We start from the raw sequence: 17,375 nt of genomic DNA, 5'->3' as shown, positions 1-17,375 counted from the left end.
TTGATTTGGCACAGCACTCAGACCAGTTAGCTGAGATGCTTGCAGCTCCCACAGATTGTCTCTCTATCAGTTATCCTGTATTCAAAATGTGATGCTCACAGTAGGAGTTTTTAAAGAGCTGGGGTTGTGCAAATGAGAAATCACCAGCTTGAAACACATACCCTTATACTCTTTATCATAATCAGTGTTACAGGTTTATTGACAATAACATTCATATCCCAGATCCTTACAAGTTTTCAGAAATACATGTTAATGTTCATTTCTTAACTTTGGGCACTCACAAACACGGCAGTTTGCCTGTAAACAGTAAATTCAGATATGCTTAATAAGAGGAAAAACATTAGTGTAATGTAACATTTTTAACATATTTATTATTCACCTGGCTATTCTCTTAATTGACCTAATAACGCAAAATAATTTCAGATAAATCCAGTGTTGCTTGATTGCTCTGTCAGAGATTATGACAACAATACTCCAGTCTTTGCCAATTTATGCCAAACACATTTAAACATTTTCAACTGACTGGATTAACAAGATAAATGTCTAAATTGCTTATTGTATTAATTTTGTAAACAAAGCTGCTTCTGAAATCTTTCTCAGCTAATTTAAGTTGTGTTAAATCAAACTGCTCAAGTCTCTATGATAGGGGCATACATGTACAGCCAACATTTTTTATTAAATATTGTGAGATCAAAGGCTGTACTTGTTATGATTTTTTACTTAGATGTGGCCTATGGGGACATGCAGACCAACCAGTTTTTAACTTGCTCAGTCCTATAGGCAAATTAACCTCAGTAAACTGAAGAAAGATGATAAATAAAAACTGTCACGTAGAAACCTTTTCAGTTTCCAGATTAAATGTGAAGAACTGTGAGTATTTTGTATGGGCAAGCCTACTGTATCCATGCTGTGACTCTCACATGTGGTTAATTTTTGAAGAACGTATTATTAATAGTTAATAAAAGCGCTGTGTTGTCCTCTTGTGTGAGGAGTGTAGTGCAGGTAAAGCGAAGACTATAACATTCTCTAGCGTTTGTTTTAATAAGATGCTTTTAAATGTTGAACATGAAGAGGGGGAAAAAATAAGGTCAGTCGATTAAGGGAAAAGGGACCGTTCTAAAGCCACGATTGGCTGATTCGCAGAGGCGGTGTCCAGAGCCTCTCATGTCTGATTGGTCGCTCGCAGAGTAGTCGACCAATGACTGTGCGAGCTTTTAATGGATACGTTGAATGACAATTCAGGAACTCCTGCTCGCACCGCATGTAGCGCAAAGAAGGAGGCGTAAACACTGACATAGCTAGGTAGCCATCAAGGTAAGCGATAAAACGACATTAAAATACTTTCATCAATTTACGTTGTATATCTTTTAACTTTGAAACGAAGGCATGTTAAGATTGATGTTAACCGTTACTTGAGCGTTTAAACGAATTTTCTTTATTTTTTTTAAATACGCACTGGTTTAGTTTAGACTCATTAACGGAGCGTCGGGATCTTGGTCAGGCCCGCTAATGCTAGCTCGTCACAACGACTTTGGTGTTTGCTCCCTGCGCGGGAAATTTTATACTTATGGTAAATTTACTCAAATGCCCGCGAAAACAATGTATTGTGAAAATGTATAGCTGTAACGGTGGGTGAGACACTTTTCTATATGGGGAAAGAGGACTGATCGTCGACTGAACCGTGCTTCTTGATCGTGGTCGTGTGGTGGTGTGCTAGCATGTGCTAGCCAGCAGCATTGGTGTCTCGCGAGTACGCAGAAAAATCAACGTGACTAGGCCCGTGTTAGCGTAGCTTCAACCTTTGGTATTTGATTTCTGTTTTGGAAGCGCAAAATATTTCTGAAACATGTAGTCAGATATGTACATTTAACAGACATACAGTTATTTTTTAAACGACTCGGGATATCGTGTTATTGTTTGTACCTCGAGTTTGCTGGTATTATTGAAGGCGTTAAATCAACAAATCAACGATGCGACATGCTGGCCTCTGAAGCTAGCTTTCTAAGTAAGCATGCTTTCGTGGTTATTTACGTAGCAGTCAGCAGTGGGTGGCATTAAATTGATTGTTTTAACGAGGATTACTTCATCACGGCTTTCTCCATCAAATCGAGGCGCTTTGGGTGTCCCCATGTGGCCCGTAGATAAACGTTATACGAAATTTTAGAAGGCGTTTAGTGACGAAAGTTGAAGTGGGACGGACACTTGGATGGACAGTAAAGCAAAAAGGAAACACGTTTCACTTTATGCAAAGTCAATAAAATCTATCTGAGTCATTTTGTGTCCCCAGGTCTTCTTTTGGGTAGGTAATACGCGAGAATTGATTACTCATTAACTCACATTCTTCCTGATTTGAATATCTTCAGCACTATCAGCAAACAGAAGTTTGACCTAGGGCAATTACAGCATGATCTCGCTGAGGAAGCCTTGTAAGTTAGCTTAGTAGTTCAGTGTAGTCTGGTGGTCAATTATGATAGACTAGAGCTTGGAAGAAGAAAAAAAACAAAAACTATTGTTTGATTTTAGATTAGACCCCACCCCGTAGTCATTATACTAGAATGACTCCTGTAGTAACTGTGTTTCAGTTGTGTGGTAAAGTTGTTTGACTCTGGCATAAGCAATTTCAAACATGAGACAATAAGAGTTAGCCTACTTTGTCCACCCTTGAAAATCATTATTATTTTTGTTATATTCATGTACTTTTTGATGTTAGGTATTTATGGCAGAATTTTTTTTGTTTAGCCTTAAATTGTTTCATCAATTAAATTGCAAGATTTTTTGATAATATAAATGTGAAATAGTGGTCTGCACATAGAGATGGACTTAGATTAATGTGCAGATTTCACATTTAAACTTCATTCTAAACTGTCATCTATAGAATGTAACACAAACTGGTATCCAAATTTAGCACCAGTAAAGGGCATTTCTTTCATCTACAATGTCCATACATGTACCTCTCAGAGGTTAGACTTAAGTTGGACTTGATGGTCACATCAAAACTGGAAGTTTGGAGAGTGCCAAAGATGATAGCCACATTCTCCAAGGGTGAAAGGGGGGGGGGGGTCTTTGTTGAAATTGACACAAAAGCTAAAGCGAACAACTGAAAAACAGCTGAAAGTCAGTGTTCATAAGGATCATTGAGTACATGAAACGATGTGTTAACTAATTTCTGTTTTGTTTTTTCTTCAAGGTAATGGAGATGAGCAGCAACAGTGAGTGCTTTGGATGTGGCCGCTCTGGACATTGGGTCAAGCACTGCCCTAATGCCAGTGGTTCGCGTGGCCGTGGCAGGGGACGAGGACGAGGCAAGGGTACTATACTATTCTTGCCACACCCAATATAAACTGGATTTAGTTATAGAAGGCATGGGTGAAAATGAAAGGAAAAGGTTGATTCTTGTAGTTTTCTGCTTTGCTTATCTATCTGTGTCATTACAGAGCTGTTCTGTTATCGGTGCGGAGACCAAGGACACATGGCCAGGGACTGTGACCAAACTGAGGATGGTGTGAATTCCAATTGTTTTTCTTCAGTTTTACTTGGTACCAATCTTTCCCAGAAATGTTTTTTTTTTTTTTTTAATCGTTTTTTTCCCCCCCGATCAGCGTGCTACAACTGCCACAGGAGTGGTCACATTTCCCGGGACTGCAAGGAGCCCAAAAAGGAGAGAGAGCAGCTCTGCTACACTTGCGGGAAAGCTGGTCACATGGCCCGTGACTGCGATCACGCCAATGAGCAGAAGTGCTACTCCTGCGGTGGGTTTGGCCACATCCAGAAGCTGTGCGATAAGGTGAAATGTTACAGGTAAATATGGTTCTGTTTGGAGAAGCAAGCCTGGTGCTACAGTTTGACCAAATTTGTATTATTTTGAAGCCCTCCAATTCTAATCTTTAGGTATACTTCTGTGTTAATTTTACAGTCTGCTTTTATCACACTCACCACATTCTTTCTTTTTCAGGTGTGGTGAGATTGGTCACGTTGCTGTACACTGCAGTAAAGCAAGCGAGACTAACTGCTACAACTGCGGAAAGGCAGGCCACCTGGCAAAAGAGTGCACCATTGAAGCCACCGCATAATCAGTGCCCTCTGTTGCCCCTCCTTTTTTCAGATTGATGGTTGGTTGTATTATTTTCTCTGAATCCTCTTCACTGGCCAAAGGTTGGCTAACAGAGGCTAGTCCCAGGCCAGTGAGCCTCTCGACATGTAATACAAAGAAAGGGGTGAAAAAAATATCTTTCTGCATTCAATACAAAAAATGTTTTAGTTTGGTAGCGGTGTTATGTATAATGCTTTGTTAAAGAACCCCCCTTTCCAAGCCACTGGTGACCAGAGATGATGAATAAACGGGACTAAACATATGGGAATCTATAGGACCTCTGAGCTTGTGGAAGTGTATCTCAGTAAAATGAGATAGAAGAAGGGAGTAAATGGAAACCAAACTTCCATGTATGGTCATTTTGGTTTGTTTTAGTGGGATATGAGTTGGCCAAGAGAGTATGACATGGAAACAGTTCATAACATGATGCATTTCAGCCCTACAGCAGCTAAGTGGGCGATAACAAACTACATGTTATATTACTAAGATATAAAAATTTTGGAGTTGTTAAAAGAAACATGCTCTTTTATAGAAATCTGTTTACAATTTAAGTAACACGGTAGTCCAAGGCAGACTTTTCCTTTTAAAATGGCTTTGGAATTTTTTTTTTTTTTTTTTTTTTACCTTGGCAAAACTTAACATCAACAGTTGTCAGAACGGCAGAATTAGGAGTTATTTGGGAATGAAAAATGTTTTCACAGAAAATCAAAAATGTTATTTTTGTACAATATCACTTAGACTACTGTATAAATACCATTTGCTTGTACTCAGTTTTTAAGTCGGAAGGAAAGTGCAACTGAAGTCCTAGAAAATAGAAATGTAATTTTAAACTATCAATAAAGCTGGAGGAGCACGGGGAGGATCTTCTTGTCTGATTTCTTTTGCAATACACGCAGCATGTTCCACAGCTCATTTTGCCACACTTTATCTTTACAGATGCTTCTGTTCTCAACTCATCTGAACATTTTGCGCAAGATGTGGGACGCTGATAACTTTTGAGCTGCTGCTTGTGTCCTAGAAGTTCACATAAAGGATTATCTGATAGATAACCTACAGATTATTGTGGGATTAAACAACATGCAAAACTGCATCTTGTATTTTGTATTAATCTAGACATTTTGTTAGTCTGCATCTGCAGTATTATATCCAGAAAATTACGTGTTTAACATGAGCAGGCATATTTATTCCACTAAGAAATGGTTAAACATTCCCTGGATGGATCGCTTTTTCCTATCAGGCTTCCTGCAGCACATTCCTGGCAATTTTTGGACTCGACGTACTCCTGCATGTGACATCAGCAACTAAACCGAGCTATTTGTGTGTTTGTCATTGTTAAATAAGATTCACCCGCATCCATTTTAAGCTCTCTGTACATATGTACATATACTTGATCCGGAATGACAAGGAGCGGTGATCAATGAGTTCTCCTATTTTGTCTTTGCTCTGCGGCCTCTGTGATCCATGCGTGTCTTGTGCGTACAAGAAATGGAAAGCTCCACCTCGGTGTCTAAAATGGCAGCGGGGGTTGCGGTGCAGATGCAGCTCCTTCCGGCAGAGATGCAGCAAAAGACCCTCCTACTCCTCATATGTCGTCATCGGGTCTCAACCAGTCAAATTATAGGCGAGAAAATATATGAGAGAAAACAAGCCCAACCAGCCAGCCAGCCAGCGCGGCCGGTGCGAGCCGGCTCACGCTTCTTAAGGGGTTTAGATTTACACATTATTGTCTATTTTGTTTTTTCTTCATTAACCCGGTGGGTAAGTAAAGGAGATGAGGGGACTCCTGCCGTTTTACCGGGGTTTGTACACCCTGAGTAACCGCCAAGCCAGTCGTAAAGCTGGGATTGTCGGTTCTCGGTGCGGGCTTTGCGGAACTCAGTCTAATAGCAAGGTACGGTTCGAGCTGTTGCTGTTGCTGTTGCTTCGGGCTCTGGCAAACAACATGTCGTTGACACTGATAACAAGGCGGCACTTTGTTTGTTGTTCTCTCGCATTGTTTTTTGTTACAATGTATCGTATCGACGTGGCGTGCGGGGTTGCTCGCAACTTTCTCAGCTGTGGATGCGCTCAGGGATGAAACAACAGAGGCGCTGACATCAGGGGCAGCAGCAGATGTAGCTCGCTGTATTTTTGCCCCCCCCCCCCCCCCTCTCCCACCATGAGAAAAACAACCACTGATACACTGTGTTCTTTCTTTGTTTTAATTAGTCCCAGCTCCAGGGGGGGGAAGAATTTTGAGGTTTGGGATACTGTAAGATTGATTGTAATATGCTAACAGGCCTGTGTACTGCTGTGTCACCATAGCAGTTCTCACTATAGATTCCTGTCTCCCATGTTGACGTCAAATAGAAACCAGTTGTTATCATTCTTACACGATGATAATGATGATTTCCTACAAAGAATTTAAGTTATGTAAAATGATAAATGATCAGTGTCATTGGAAATGTCATACTGTGCAGAGTAATAGATTATCCTTTTTAAGACCTCATTCAAACCCATTGGTTATTCAGTGAACCGTTATTCTACTTAATTTGCCTGCTATTAATCACTCATGTTGTTTCCCCGCTTAAAAAAGTTCTTATTTGTTTGGCTGATCAGTGTGTGTCTGTCCTTCCCTTCTGCAGCCACAGCCAAGGTTTGGGCTGTTGTTCGACATTGATGGCGTGCTTGTCAGAGGGAGGATGCCAATCCCTGCGGCAACAAAAGCATTTGAGAAGTTGGTCGACTCTCAGGGACAGTTTGTGGTGCCAGTCGTTTTTGTCACAAATGCAGGGAATTGCCTCAGACAAACAAAAGCGGACCAGCTCTCTCACATACTGGGAGTGCCTGTGAGTTTTAAATTCCTGTGCAAGTTTTAATGGTGTTAAGGGTGTATCCCCTGCTCTTTGGTGTGTGCATGCAGTGCATTCAAAACTTTTTCAGTTTCCCCTTATTTAAGAAATAATAATTTGCTAGGAAAATAAGAAATGGATGCATAATTTTATTGAAAGATGCACAATGTACAAACTCTGTACAAACACACATGTTTGTACAGAGTTTGTACAATTCTAACAAGCTTTAAAGTCAATATTTGCTATCGCCACCTTTGTTTGTTTTTGTTTTTTTTTCAACATAGGCTGAAGACTGAAAATTGTCCATTTGCTAACCTGTAGATATAAAACACTAGTTCATCTCTTGAGTTCGGCCCTTTTTTTAAATGCTTGAATGAATGACAACAACAATTATTATTTTGGAAATGTTCAGGTAAAAGGACTGGACTGAAAATGAGTAACAACGAAGTCAGCGTTCAAGAAAATCTGGCTCTTTGGAAGCAAAATGTAAAGAAATGGGTGGTGGCTTGAGACTTGTGCACAGTACTGAAACTGAAGTTGTTACGTTTTATCTCTGATTATTTTTGGATAATTTGGTCTCACCTGACTCCTTTGCTATTAACCTCACTACAACTGTGCTATTTTCAGATCACACAAGACCAAGTTATCATGTCCCATAGTCCCCTGAGGATGTTTAAGAAGTTCCATGACAAGTGTGTCTTGGTGTCAGGACAAGGACCTGTCCTGGAAATTGCTAAAAAGTATCCTAGAAATCTGCTTTGTTTAAATTTACAATATAATTTATATATTTACATTTAAACTTGAGTATTACTTCTTCATTTCTCCTTAACGTTCTGTCTTTAGTGTGGGCTTTAAGAATGTAATCAGTATTGATATGCTTAGAGAATCGTACCCATTGCTGGACATGGTGGATCACAACAGGAGACCAAAATTGCCGGTGAGATTTTACAATCTGGTGCACAAACATGATGTTGGAGATATGTATAATATAATGTCATAACTTTTTAATTTCCCTTCTTTAAATGTAGTCCAATCCTGTTGTCAGCCTTCCGAAAATTGAAGGTAAAAACAGTTGGCTCTTCTCAAATTAAACGTTTATCTTTCGTCATTGACATGGTACACTTACTAACATCTGCTTTGATAGTTTTGAAATTCTTGCAATTTTGATGAACGCTGTTCTAATCTTTGAATTCCACAAACAGCTGTGGTTTTGTTCGGCGAGCCGATCCGATGGGAAACCAACCTGCAGCTGATAGTTGACGTTCTGTTGACCAATGGTAACCTCGGTAGTAGTCACCAAACCCAAAACACTCCTCACCTTCACCTGCTGGCCTGCAACATGGACCTCATGTGGATGGCTGAGGCACATTCTCCTCGGTAAACGTTACAAAAATCTGTCTTTTTATATAAAATGTTTTTTAAAAAATTGTACTTAAGAAACTAAAACAGTCTTTCAAGTAATCAAATCAGTGTACTGACATATCTGTCTTTCACCGTCTCATTTTGTTCCAGGTTTGGCCATGGAACATTTCTTGTGTGCCTAGAGAACATCTACAAGAAGATAACCGGCAAAGATCTGAAGTATGAGGCTCTTATGGGAAAACCCAGTGAGCTGACTTACCATTTTGCAGAGTACCTCATCAGAAGCCAGGCCATGCAGAGGCAGTGGGAACTTCCCGTTACTTCCCTATATGCTATAGGGTGAGACACCAGCTTTTAACTCTGTTTTGCCTTTATACTTAACATAAGACCAGAACTCACTTATCATGATGTCTGATAGACAGATAGGCTATCAAAAGAAGATTTTACTGAAATGTTGCTCAATAATTTGATGAGAAAACTGTTCGCTTTTAAATGCTTACGTGTGTTAGTTTGCATGTCATTCTGTCGTGTGAAAAAAAGAAACTATTCTCGTTTATATGCTTACGTGTGTTAGTTAGCATGTCATTCTGTCGTGCTTTAATTTCGGGACTTGCATGTTTCACTTCAGCTTTTTTTTAGCTGATTGTTTGTTCTAATTCATGTGACTTGCACTCAGCACCAGGAAAAAACCACACACATTTCAACATGTACTGATATATAGGTCAACTTCATGCATGCTGCCTGGGGCACAGAGTAATACCCTTTTCTTCTGCATTTTTAGGGATAACCTCATGACTGACATCTATGGAGCCAATCTGTACAACCGCTACCTGGAGGAGAGAGTTGCGAGAAAAAACCCCAAAGCTGTTGCTAAGATGGTGTCTGCCACTGGGTCCACCACAGCGGTGCCCAGGGAGGAAGAGATTGACAGCCTGTGGGAAAGCGAGCTCGCTCTGCCCTCTGCTACTTCCTGTAAGTCTGTCCTAGTCTGTACAGGGGTGTATAACCCCAACGCAGAGGTGCCGTCTGATGCAAATCACTGCATCAAGGAGACTGTGTTCCACGGGCACCGGGACTTCATATTTGACCCTGGTCTCGTGGAGCCAGGCCATATCGTGCAGGATGTGGCAGAAGCTGTTGATCTCATCTTTGAGCAAGAAAAGTTTGTGCCTCAGTAGTATTTTGAGCCAACAGGCTTCGTGTGGTCATGGAGATCCAAGCAGGGGGAAAGGGAGGGAAAGCGAGCATTAAACTGGTAGTACCACTTCATGTTCAGACCTCTAGAAGCCTAACACTGTGGACTTTGTTTAAAAACCTGACAGGGCATTGACATAATATAGGTCATCTAAAATTTTAACAATAAAGGAGATTTCAGAGGAAAAAAAGATTAAATAACGGTTGTTTTTTCTGATAGTCATTACCTGTTTCTTTTTTTTTTCCAATAAGGAAATGTGTAAGAACTGCCTTATTTGACCTTATTAAGTATCTTTGTTAGATAAAACTACTGTTCTAGATTGTTACAAACCCTGAAGCCATCCTATATTTATTTACAAGCTAATGACAGTGTTTTTAAGAAGCATATTAACATTTAATCTTTATTCTTACGGTGACCTTTTGTTATTGCATTTTTAGCTATTTGTTTACCCATTTGTCATGGTAAATCTATGCATGAATATAAGAGTAATTCTTGTATCTTTAAAACAACTGTTTGATGTGCAATTTCTTTCCTCTAATAGCACTGTCTTTACAGTTTCAGTTTCGACAGCCTTGACCAGTTTTTGCACAGATCAGCCTTTCATCTTTGTGTTACCATATCACCCTTCCATAACATGGTTGTTATAATTTAGGTCATTCTTAGTATAACTGACAGACCACTTGTAAGACAAATTTATACGTGTATACTGTATGTAAATACTGCTCAGAAAACTAGGAGAACAGTTTTTAACTTTGCTTTTTGGTGTAATTTTGAATCTAGCACACGAGGGGGTTGATTTCGGTTTTCAATGAGTCATTTAATTTTGCTCTCAAGATGTTACGCAGTGTCTGTTAGTATATGTGTGTATGTTTCAACTTGAATATTTAAAGAGCCGATATGTGTTTTTCTAGCGTTCGCTTAATTTTTTGAGCAGACCAATAAATGTGTTAGGGTCAGAGTAAGGTTAGGGTAACTGTAATGAACAACTTTCGCACAACAAGTCAGAAAATGTTCTGGTGCATTTAAAAATGTCAAATGTTTAAAGGGTTCTCTGATTAAAAGAAAACAAAGAAACAAAATGTGTCTCCCCAAGGAATTCTTGTTTGGTGAATCATGAAAGATTTTGCCCTTGTTTTGTTGGAGAAGCTAAAAGCTGAAATGCATTGGTTTGGACTTGGACCTACATGCGGTGGTCAAAGGAGCAAAGGGTTCAAATGATTTGTAAATTGCACAACTGGGTGATAATGACTAAAGAAGCTGAAATACTGAAAGGTATAGTATATTCCACTAAAACATGACTGCAAAGAAAGTTCAGATGACTTAAAAAAAACAAAAAACAAAAAACGGACTTTTGATGCATCATCTACAAAATAACCAAAATGTTCAGAGTTTAATCCTTCAGGACTTAAAGGACAATTAAGGGTCTGTTATAGTTTAAGGTGTGAAAACATGAATAAAAGAGTGAAAAGTCAAGGACAAGACACTTACCAGCAGAGGATTTTTATTTATTAAAGGAAAAATGATTAAGGCAAGCAAGCCATTGGCTACTATTACGTGCATTTTATTTCAAAAAGCCAGGATATTTTAGGGTTCCCTTTAATCTTTAAGAGTAACTCTAGTGGACTAAGATCACTCAGGTAGCCTTTATCTTTATATTGTGCTTCTTGTGCAACGCATCCAAAACTTGTGGCAGTAACTCCATGTTGAGAAGCGGCCTTTCTAGATCCTCCGTATGACCGAGAGACTCTGAGTCGACACTGACCTCTGATAGTCCAGTGTGCAGTCTCTTCCTGTGTTTGGGCTTCAGTGAACGTAAGGAGTCGGCCTCGAATCCTGAGTGTCTCTCATCTATATCCAGAGTGAAATTGGAATTTCTGGCCAGACTCAAGCTCCACAGAAGCAGAACAATGAGGCAGCATAGCGCTACTCCTATTATGATGTTGTATATCCCATTAGTGCAGTTTGCAACAGCGCAGTGAGAAAAGTAGTCGTCACTAAGTTCGGTGATGGCTTTGTTAGACACAGAGCTTGGACTGAAGCAAACGGGCTCCTTCAAAACAATAGCCCTGTTCTTCAGCAACCAGTTCCTCAGGTAGTGAATTTGACAATCGCAGTGGAAAGGGTTCTTGGACAGGGAAACCTTGTTCAGCCCAGTATATCTGTCAAACAGGCCTGGAGACACCGAGGTGAGCCGGTTGTTCTGCAAATGGAGCTCTGTGGTGTCGGAGGGCAGATTAGGCACCTCCACGAGGTTTAAAGCGCTGCAGTTAACTACCAGTCCAGCAGGCCCGAGGGTTGAACAGTGGCAAGGCTTAATGATACTGTGTGTTACCAGGATGTGGAAGAACACGAAGCTCAAACTGAAGATCATCCTATAGGATCAGAAAAAGATTGAAGTACAATAAAACTGCTTAATGTGACAATGTCTCATGTAAAATGGTTTAGAAGATGGTATAGAGACCGAAATTTTAATGTGTATGAGTGAAATAATGTGCAAGGTGAATTCAATTGTCCATGGATAGCCTGAAGTTTTAGAAAAAAATATTAAGAAGGAATAACCTCCCATTAAATATAGATATATACAATTTACAAACCTTCCAGAGTGCCAGTCATCTTTAAATGTCATCATACTGCCACCGTCCTAGTCCAGTGCAAAACCTGAGCCCGAGAATATTTCAGAAATGCTCCCCATGTCGAGGTATCCCTGTTTTGTAACGGATGTGCTGCTAAGCTCACAATAATCACGCGCGTAATACGGCATCAGTTTGAGGATTCCACCAATGACAAACGGTTATAGCGCCTACGACATGAAGGAAATCCATCTGCTTAAAAGAGATAAGAGTTTATCTACTAAAATAGTGGCGGGGCCATCTGAAACTCTCCCACAGAGTGTTTATTACTAGCGTCCACGGCGATGCTGAGGGCACGAGGGGCATTTTGCGGCAAATTACAGCTCTGAGCATGAAAAGCTTTGTGAGGATTAGAATGCACATAAGAAATTTTTTGGAAACCTAACACTGTTTGAGCTCGAGGGCAAGGAGAAAACACTTCTTAATGGAAATGTTGAGCTACAAAGCAGAATGGACAGTGAGAGTGAGAGTGTCACATTCACAGATTTACAAAACTGGTTTAAAGCTGAAAGGTAAGTGTAGGCACAACCATTTTCACAGGCTGATCTTTGTGAGAACTGTGTATACATTTCACCCATAGGTGGTGTCATGGCACAGATTTTCAGATCTCATGTCATTTTTATTCATGTCCTCTAGTGGAAACACCGAAACACTAGTGGAAAGTGGGAGATATGAGAGGCTAATGATAAGACCCTAATGTGAAATGCCCGGCCCGAAAAAAGGGGGAAGACAGATTGATTTGTATTAACCATGGAGTCACAACAAACCACACACGTATACCATAAGTCATATATTTGTTTATTTTGCGTTCAACATTGTCACAGTTGAAGTTTTACAATAACTGGGGTCTTACTGACTCACTACTCACTGTACAAACAGAATGCACATATAAATGAGGCCATTCCTCTCTCCTCCTTTTTTTATAATGTGTCTCACGCCAGACTGAACAGCTTGCAGCAGGATGTGTGTCATCTGTCTGTGTGTACGCTGGGCTGTACGTATGAAAAGAGAGCTGGATGTAAATGGCAGGAAACTTCCTAACAGTCTGTTTTTGATTTCTACAGCAAATGTCAGTTCACCACTGCTGGAGGCAGAGACAGTCGATATGTTCATATATCACCCCTCACATCCATCCATGAGGTGATGTATATACATCCTGATCTTAACTTGAGAATAGAGTACTGATCCTATACACATTATGTACATCTCCTTTAAGCCCCAGTCTTGGTCCCTTAACAGCGTCATAAAGATAAACCCTCTAAGCCAAGCAGCTCATCTGTTTGCACATCAAAATCCCGTATTTACACGATGAAAGCCCTCAGCTAAGGAAGTGCAATGTTCTTCATGTTTATAATTTACACAATGGCTTTGTTGATGAAATGCATGCTGAGCTTTAGTAACTACCAGGCTAACATGGAACAACAAGAACACATCAACATCTGAAAACTCCAACCTAATCAAAACCAAAGGAGAAGTCAAAATTCATAGGCCAACTTTTTTTTGAATCCCCCATTAGCTCACAGTGAATAGGACACATGATGCATCAGATCCATGCAGTGCATTGCCGGGGTACTTTCTCGCAAAGAATGACTGTAGACATTTGAAGAACTACAACACACACCAAAAAAAATAAACAGATTAAACAGTTTCAAATCATCCCAAGATATCAGAGTTATAGCAAAGATATGATATCAGTGGAGCGACACATTCAGCTGATCATTAATGTCCAGTATGTGATATGTCCGTCTTAAGTCACATGAGTACAAACGTGTGAGAGTAAGCCTGACTTATGGCGATGGTTTTTCTTCGTGAATGTTAAAATACATTTACAACCTGAATATCGGGACAAACAGTTTACTGTCACTAATTTACACACTAGAATAGACTTTTATTTGTAGAACGTAGAAAGTTATTCTTTACATATACCCAGTTTGTTTCTTCAGTTTGCATTTTTGTATATTGTAACTGCATTTCCTGAAAACAATGAAAGTGTTCTTTCAAATGTGCTTATCCAGCAAAATATTTCTGTTCAGCCCAAGGAGAAGTATATTCCCTTTTATTAAAATATATACACACATTCTTCTTTCCACTGTGAACTGTGTAAGTATTATATATATATATATATATATTTATATATTTTTCCTTATTTTGAATGGAAAAAAAAAAAAAAAAGATTTTTCTTTTTTCACCTGAATCTTGTCCTGACGACAAGATAAGAGACCTCCACTTTCAGTACAAGTCTGCATTTTCTGAACATGATTGCACTTAACTTGCTATGGTAACACTGACTTGTTATACAATGTGCAGAGGATAGCCTCACATCAACAACATTACATGCAAAATTATCACTTACTTGACATTCCACTGAACTCCAAGTCTGTACCTCTAATGAGACCGTGAGGACAGCCAGACATTAATTTACTGAGAAAAGACTCTTGACAGGGGTCAAAAAACCGAAATAAATAAATAATGACGCGACACGAAAAATGCACAGATAGGAGGGACACCTTGCTTGTTCTTAATGTACAAAATCAGTACAAAGATATTGCACATATAATAGAAAAAAAGATGAAAAAATACTTCACTATGTAAGAACTGATTTTATTCACTCACCGAATCCTGGTGAATAAAAAAATATTCTAAACAAGGCAAAAAGAAGAGCTAAGAAATGTTTCTGATTTTGAGAGTCAAGGAGGCAGATGTTGCACATGTTAAAGGCAACAGACTTAACATGTCCAGCACTTTGCTTTTGTAACAGAAACAGAGCCACGTAGCATTGGAAATGCCTTTTTCGTTACGTCTTATGCAGCCACAATATTGGAAGGAAGCAGAGCTAACGAGCGACCTACTTTATCGGCTCCTAAAGTTGACAAGTGGAGACTGCTTTGAAGCTTCAGCTGTGACTGCACAGCATTTTGAGGCCCATATGCAACAGCTGCCATCCAGAGACTCTTTCTAATCCATTTGGAAAGGCAAAAATTCCAGAATAGATTAACAGCCGGACTAAATGGGAGTTCACTCCTTTCAGATCTACATCCTGTTACCATAGAGTCAGTATAATACTGATAAAGTTCATTTTTGCTGATAATAATTGCAAGTATAATCTTACAAATTACTTTACACACAATATACTGTACATGAAGTCTTGACTAAATAGATTATGCAGTAATAATTGGCACATTTATTTATGAGAGCTAGGAGACAACACATATAGCTGTCATCTACAGTAAATACAGCACTAGAACTACTATGACTGACTCAGTCAAGTTCTTCACCTGTCCTTTGATTTAATTTAGTGTGAAATGATTACATCTAGGTTTTTCACTACATATGAGCTCTACAGGAGGCAACAACAAATAGCATTCAGATGATGTTGGGATCCGCAAAACCAAAGATTTGAAAAACTGACTTCCTAAAGGCTGAGCACGACAAATGATGTCATTGCGACAGAGAAAACAGTCAGCTGAGTTTTCGTCTCAGGCCATCTTTTCCCCGTGGTTACGTGAAGGTAAGACAGGTTATTGAGGGAATGGAGTAGCAGGGAGAAGCTTGGTGAGAAAGCCTATTTTCTCCTCAGCTGTCACGGCCGGATGGTGTTTGTGGAAAACAAAGAGCATCTTCCTGTGCAGAACCCCACCCATACCCAGTACACCCAAAACCCCGATGGGACCAAAGTCCCTGATCAGGCAAGCTAGTAAAGGCCCTTAGTGGAAGATTTGAGTCCAATATCCATCCTGCATATATTTATTGGACCTGGAAGTGAAAAAAGGTGGCTGCATGTGATTGGTTTCCATCACAGCAGCAGAAACACAGTGGACAGGCCATAGAGTTATGCTGTCAGTCCCTTTGGTGTAAGCAAATGTCCCTTCTTCAATAAGTTCCCTCCTTGCTTCTCCTCTCTGAGTTAGGAGCATCACACTACGGTGCTGATGCCACTGTGTTTGGGTTTGGGTCCGCCAGGCGCCGAACCCACTTGCTGACTGTGGTGGTGAGAGTGCTGCGAGTGCGAGGTGTGGTGGGAATGCTGGCTGTAATGGCCGTGCTGCGAATGGCCGTGTTGGTGTGCGTGTGAGGAGTAGGCTGGGTGCTGGTGGTACTGCGTGTGAGGTGGGGGGTGGTAGTGGTGGTGGTGGTGGTAAGGCGGGGGATTCTGCGTGCAGTACTGGGGATGGTGGCCGTGGTGTTGGGTCTGCACTGCGTGCACCACCTGTGCCGTGTGATGGAGGTTGGTCGGGTGGGGCTTGTGCGATATGAGAGTGGGGTGACCAGGTTGGGGGAAAGGAGGGTGGCTCTGAGACGGCGGTTTCCCTCGCTTGCTGCCAAAGAGCGACCCGAGGATGGAAGTCGATGCTGAGTTAGGGATGGATGGATGGCCGCGGGGCACGCTCTCGCGAGGCGTGTTGGCTCTCCTTCGTGTGTGTGGACTGCTAATGATGGACCCCTGCAGGAGGGAAAAAAAACAAGGTAACAGCGCGTCTGTGAGACACTGCGCTACTGCAGAACACCTACACTAAATTATAGCTACAAGGCACCAGCAGGATGAATTCACAGTTTTCTTTTTTTCAGATAAACAAGTAGCAAAATGTTATAGGACATGCAAATGAGAAACCAAAAATGTTTTCATGAGAGGCAGCACCAACACTAGGAAAATTTTAGCTTGGGAAAAAGACCTCACGATGAAGGGAGCTTAAATCCAAAAAAAAGGTTTTGCTGTAAGGGAACTAACTGCCTTGACATACAGTAAATCTGCAACAAGAGAAATTAAATAAATACTGTTAGAAATATAGATCATTACATTAAGGAAGTTAAGAAAAAAAAATCTTCTTCACTGTAGTCAATGTGCCAACCCCTCTAAGAGTCACACATGCAACGTGTTATAATCAAATGAGGCATAGTTTCCACATGCAGAGGGTGGGGCAGGCAAACTCGTCATCCACACAGTAGCATTCATCTAGAAGACAGAAGGCAGGAGGAACTAGGCGCTCATGTGCAGACTTCTCAACACGCCTGGACACTTTTCCCCATGTTTTGGGTCCAACACTACTCGATATCCAGGTGTGACTCTCCTAAAAAGACTTTTCCTTTGGCACATGCTTCATCTAAGACTGGAGAAAGACCACAAGATGCCTTTGAAAGCAGAATGAAATTTACAGCGTCCAAGACTACAACTGGACACATGAACTAATGGACACATGAAATGAGTGAAATATGAATGAATGAAATCCACATCTTTCTAAGTCCATGTGAAACCCATTGCTAGACCCCTG

General features: G+C 40.4%; 4 protein-coding genes across 11 annotated transcripts in view; 2 read left to right on the top strand and 2 right to left on the bottom strand.

Annotated features, from left to right (window-relative positions):
- Window positions 1-1,187: 1,187 nt before the first annotated feature.
- Window positions 1,188-4,950, top strand: cnbpa (CCHC-type zinc finger, nucleic acid binding protein a). Of its 2 annotated transcripts, none has more exons than XM_040007886.1 (5): window positions 1,188-1,314; window positions 3,188-3,302; window positions 3,435-3,500; window positions 3,600-3,798; window positions 3,953-4,950. In XM_040007886.1, the coding sequence occupies exons 2-5, from the start codon at window positions 3,191-3,193 to the stop codon at window positions 4,068-4,070; spliced, it is 495 nt and encodes a 164-aa protein (XP_039863820.1). In that variant the 5' UTR covers window positions 1,188-1,314; window positions 3,188-3,190; the 3' UTR covers window positions 4,071-4,950. The 2 variants fall into 2 exon arrangements, with proteins under 2 accessions (XP_039863820.1, XP_039863819.1); XM_040007885.1 differs by having other exon boundaries at window positions 1,189-1,314; window positions 3,188-3,308.
- Window positions 4,951-5,723: 773 nt separating this feature from the next.
- On the top strand, window positions 5,724-10,557 carry LOC120719032 (haloacid dehalogenase-like hydrolase domain-containing 5). The gene is made up of 8 exons (XM_040007881.1): window positions 5,724-5,981; window positions 6,715-6,918; window positions 7,549-7,661; window positions 7,765-7,858; window positions 7,950-7,983; window positions 8,124-8,298; window positions 8,434-8,622; window positions 9,065-10,557. The coding sequence occupies exons 1-8, from the start codon at window positions 5,862-5,864 to the stop codon at window positions 9,459-9,461; spliced, it is 1,326 nt and encodes a 441-aa protein (XP_039863815.1). The 5' UTR covers window positions 5,724-5,861; the 3' UTR covers window positions 9,462-10,557.
- Window positions 10,558-10,962: 405 nt separating this feature from the next.
- Window positions 10,963-12,188, bottom strand: gp9 (glycoprotein IX (platelet)). Its single transcript, XM_040007882.1, has 2 exons — window positions 12,073-12,188; window positions 10,963-11,850 (listed from the first exon to the last, which is right to left on the bottom strand). Exons 1-2 carry the CDS (start codon window positions 12,105-12,107, stop codon window positions 11,112-11,114), a joined length of 774 nt encoding a protein of 257 aa, XP_039863816.1. The 5' UTR covers window positions 12,108-12,188; the 3' UTR covers window positions 10,963-11,111.
- A 705-nt stretch (window positions 12,189-12,893) lies between these two features.
- LOC120719028 (IQ motif and SEC7 domain-containing protein 1-like) overlaps window positions 12,894-17,375 on the bottom strand; it is a 96,245-nt gene continuing 91,763 nt past the window's right edge. For 6 of the 7 annotated variants that reach the window (XM_040007865.1, XM_040007866.1, XM_040007869.1 and 3 more), the window contains one exon: window positions 12,894-16,549. In XM_040007865.1, the coding sequence (XP_039863799.1) occupies window positions 16,022-16,549 (528 nt within the window). In that variant the 3' untranslated portion in view covers window positions 12,894-16,021. The remainder of the gene's footprint in view (window positions 16,550-17,375) is intronic. The other variant, XM_040007872.1, reaches the window with a different exon arrangement.

This window comes from Simochromis diagramma, unplaced genomic scaffold, assembly GCF_900408965.1.
Source record: "Simochromis diagramma unplaced genomic scaffold, fSimDia1.1 OVJJ01000545.1, whole genome shotgun sequence".
Taxonomy (NCBI): Eukaryota; Metazoa; Chordata; class Actinopteri; order Cichliformes; family Cichlidae; genus Simochromis; species Simochromis diagramma.
This window is presented reverse-complemented; position numbering and strand designations above follow the sequence as displayed.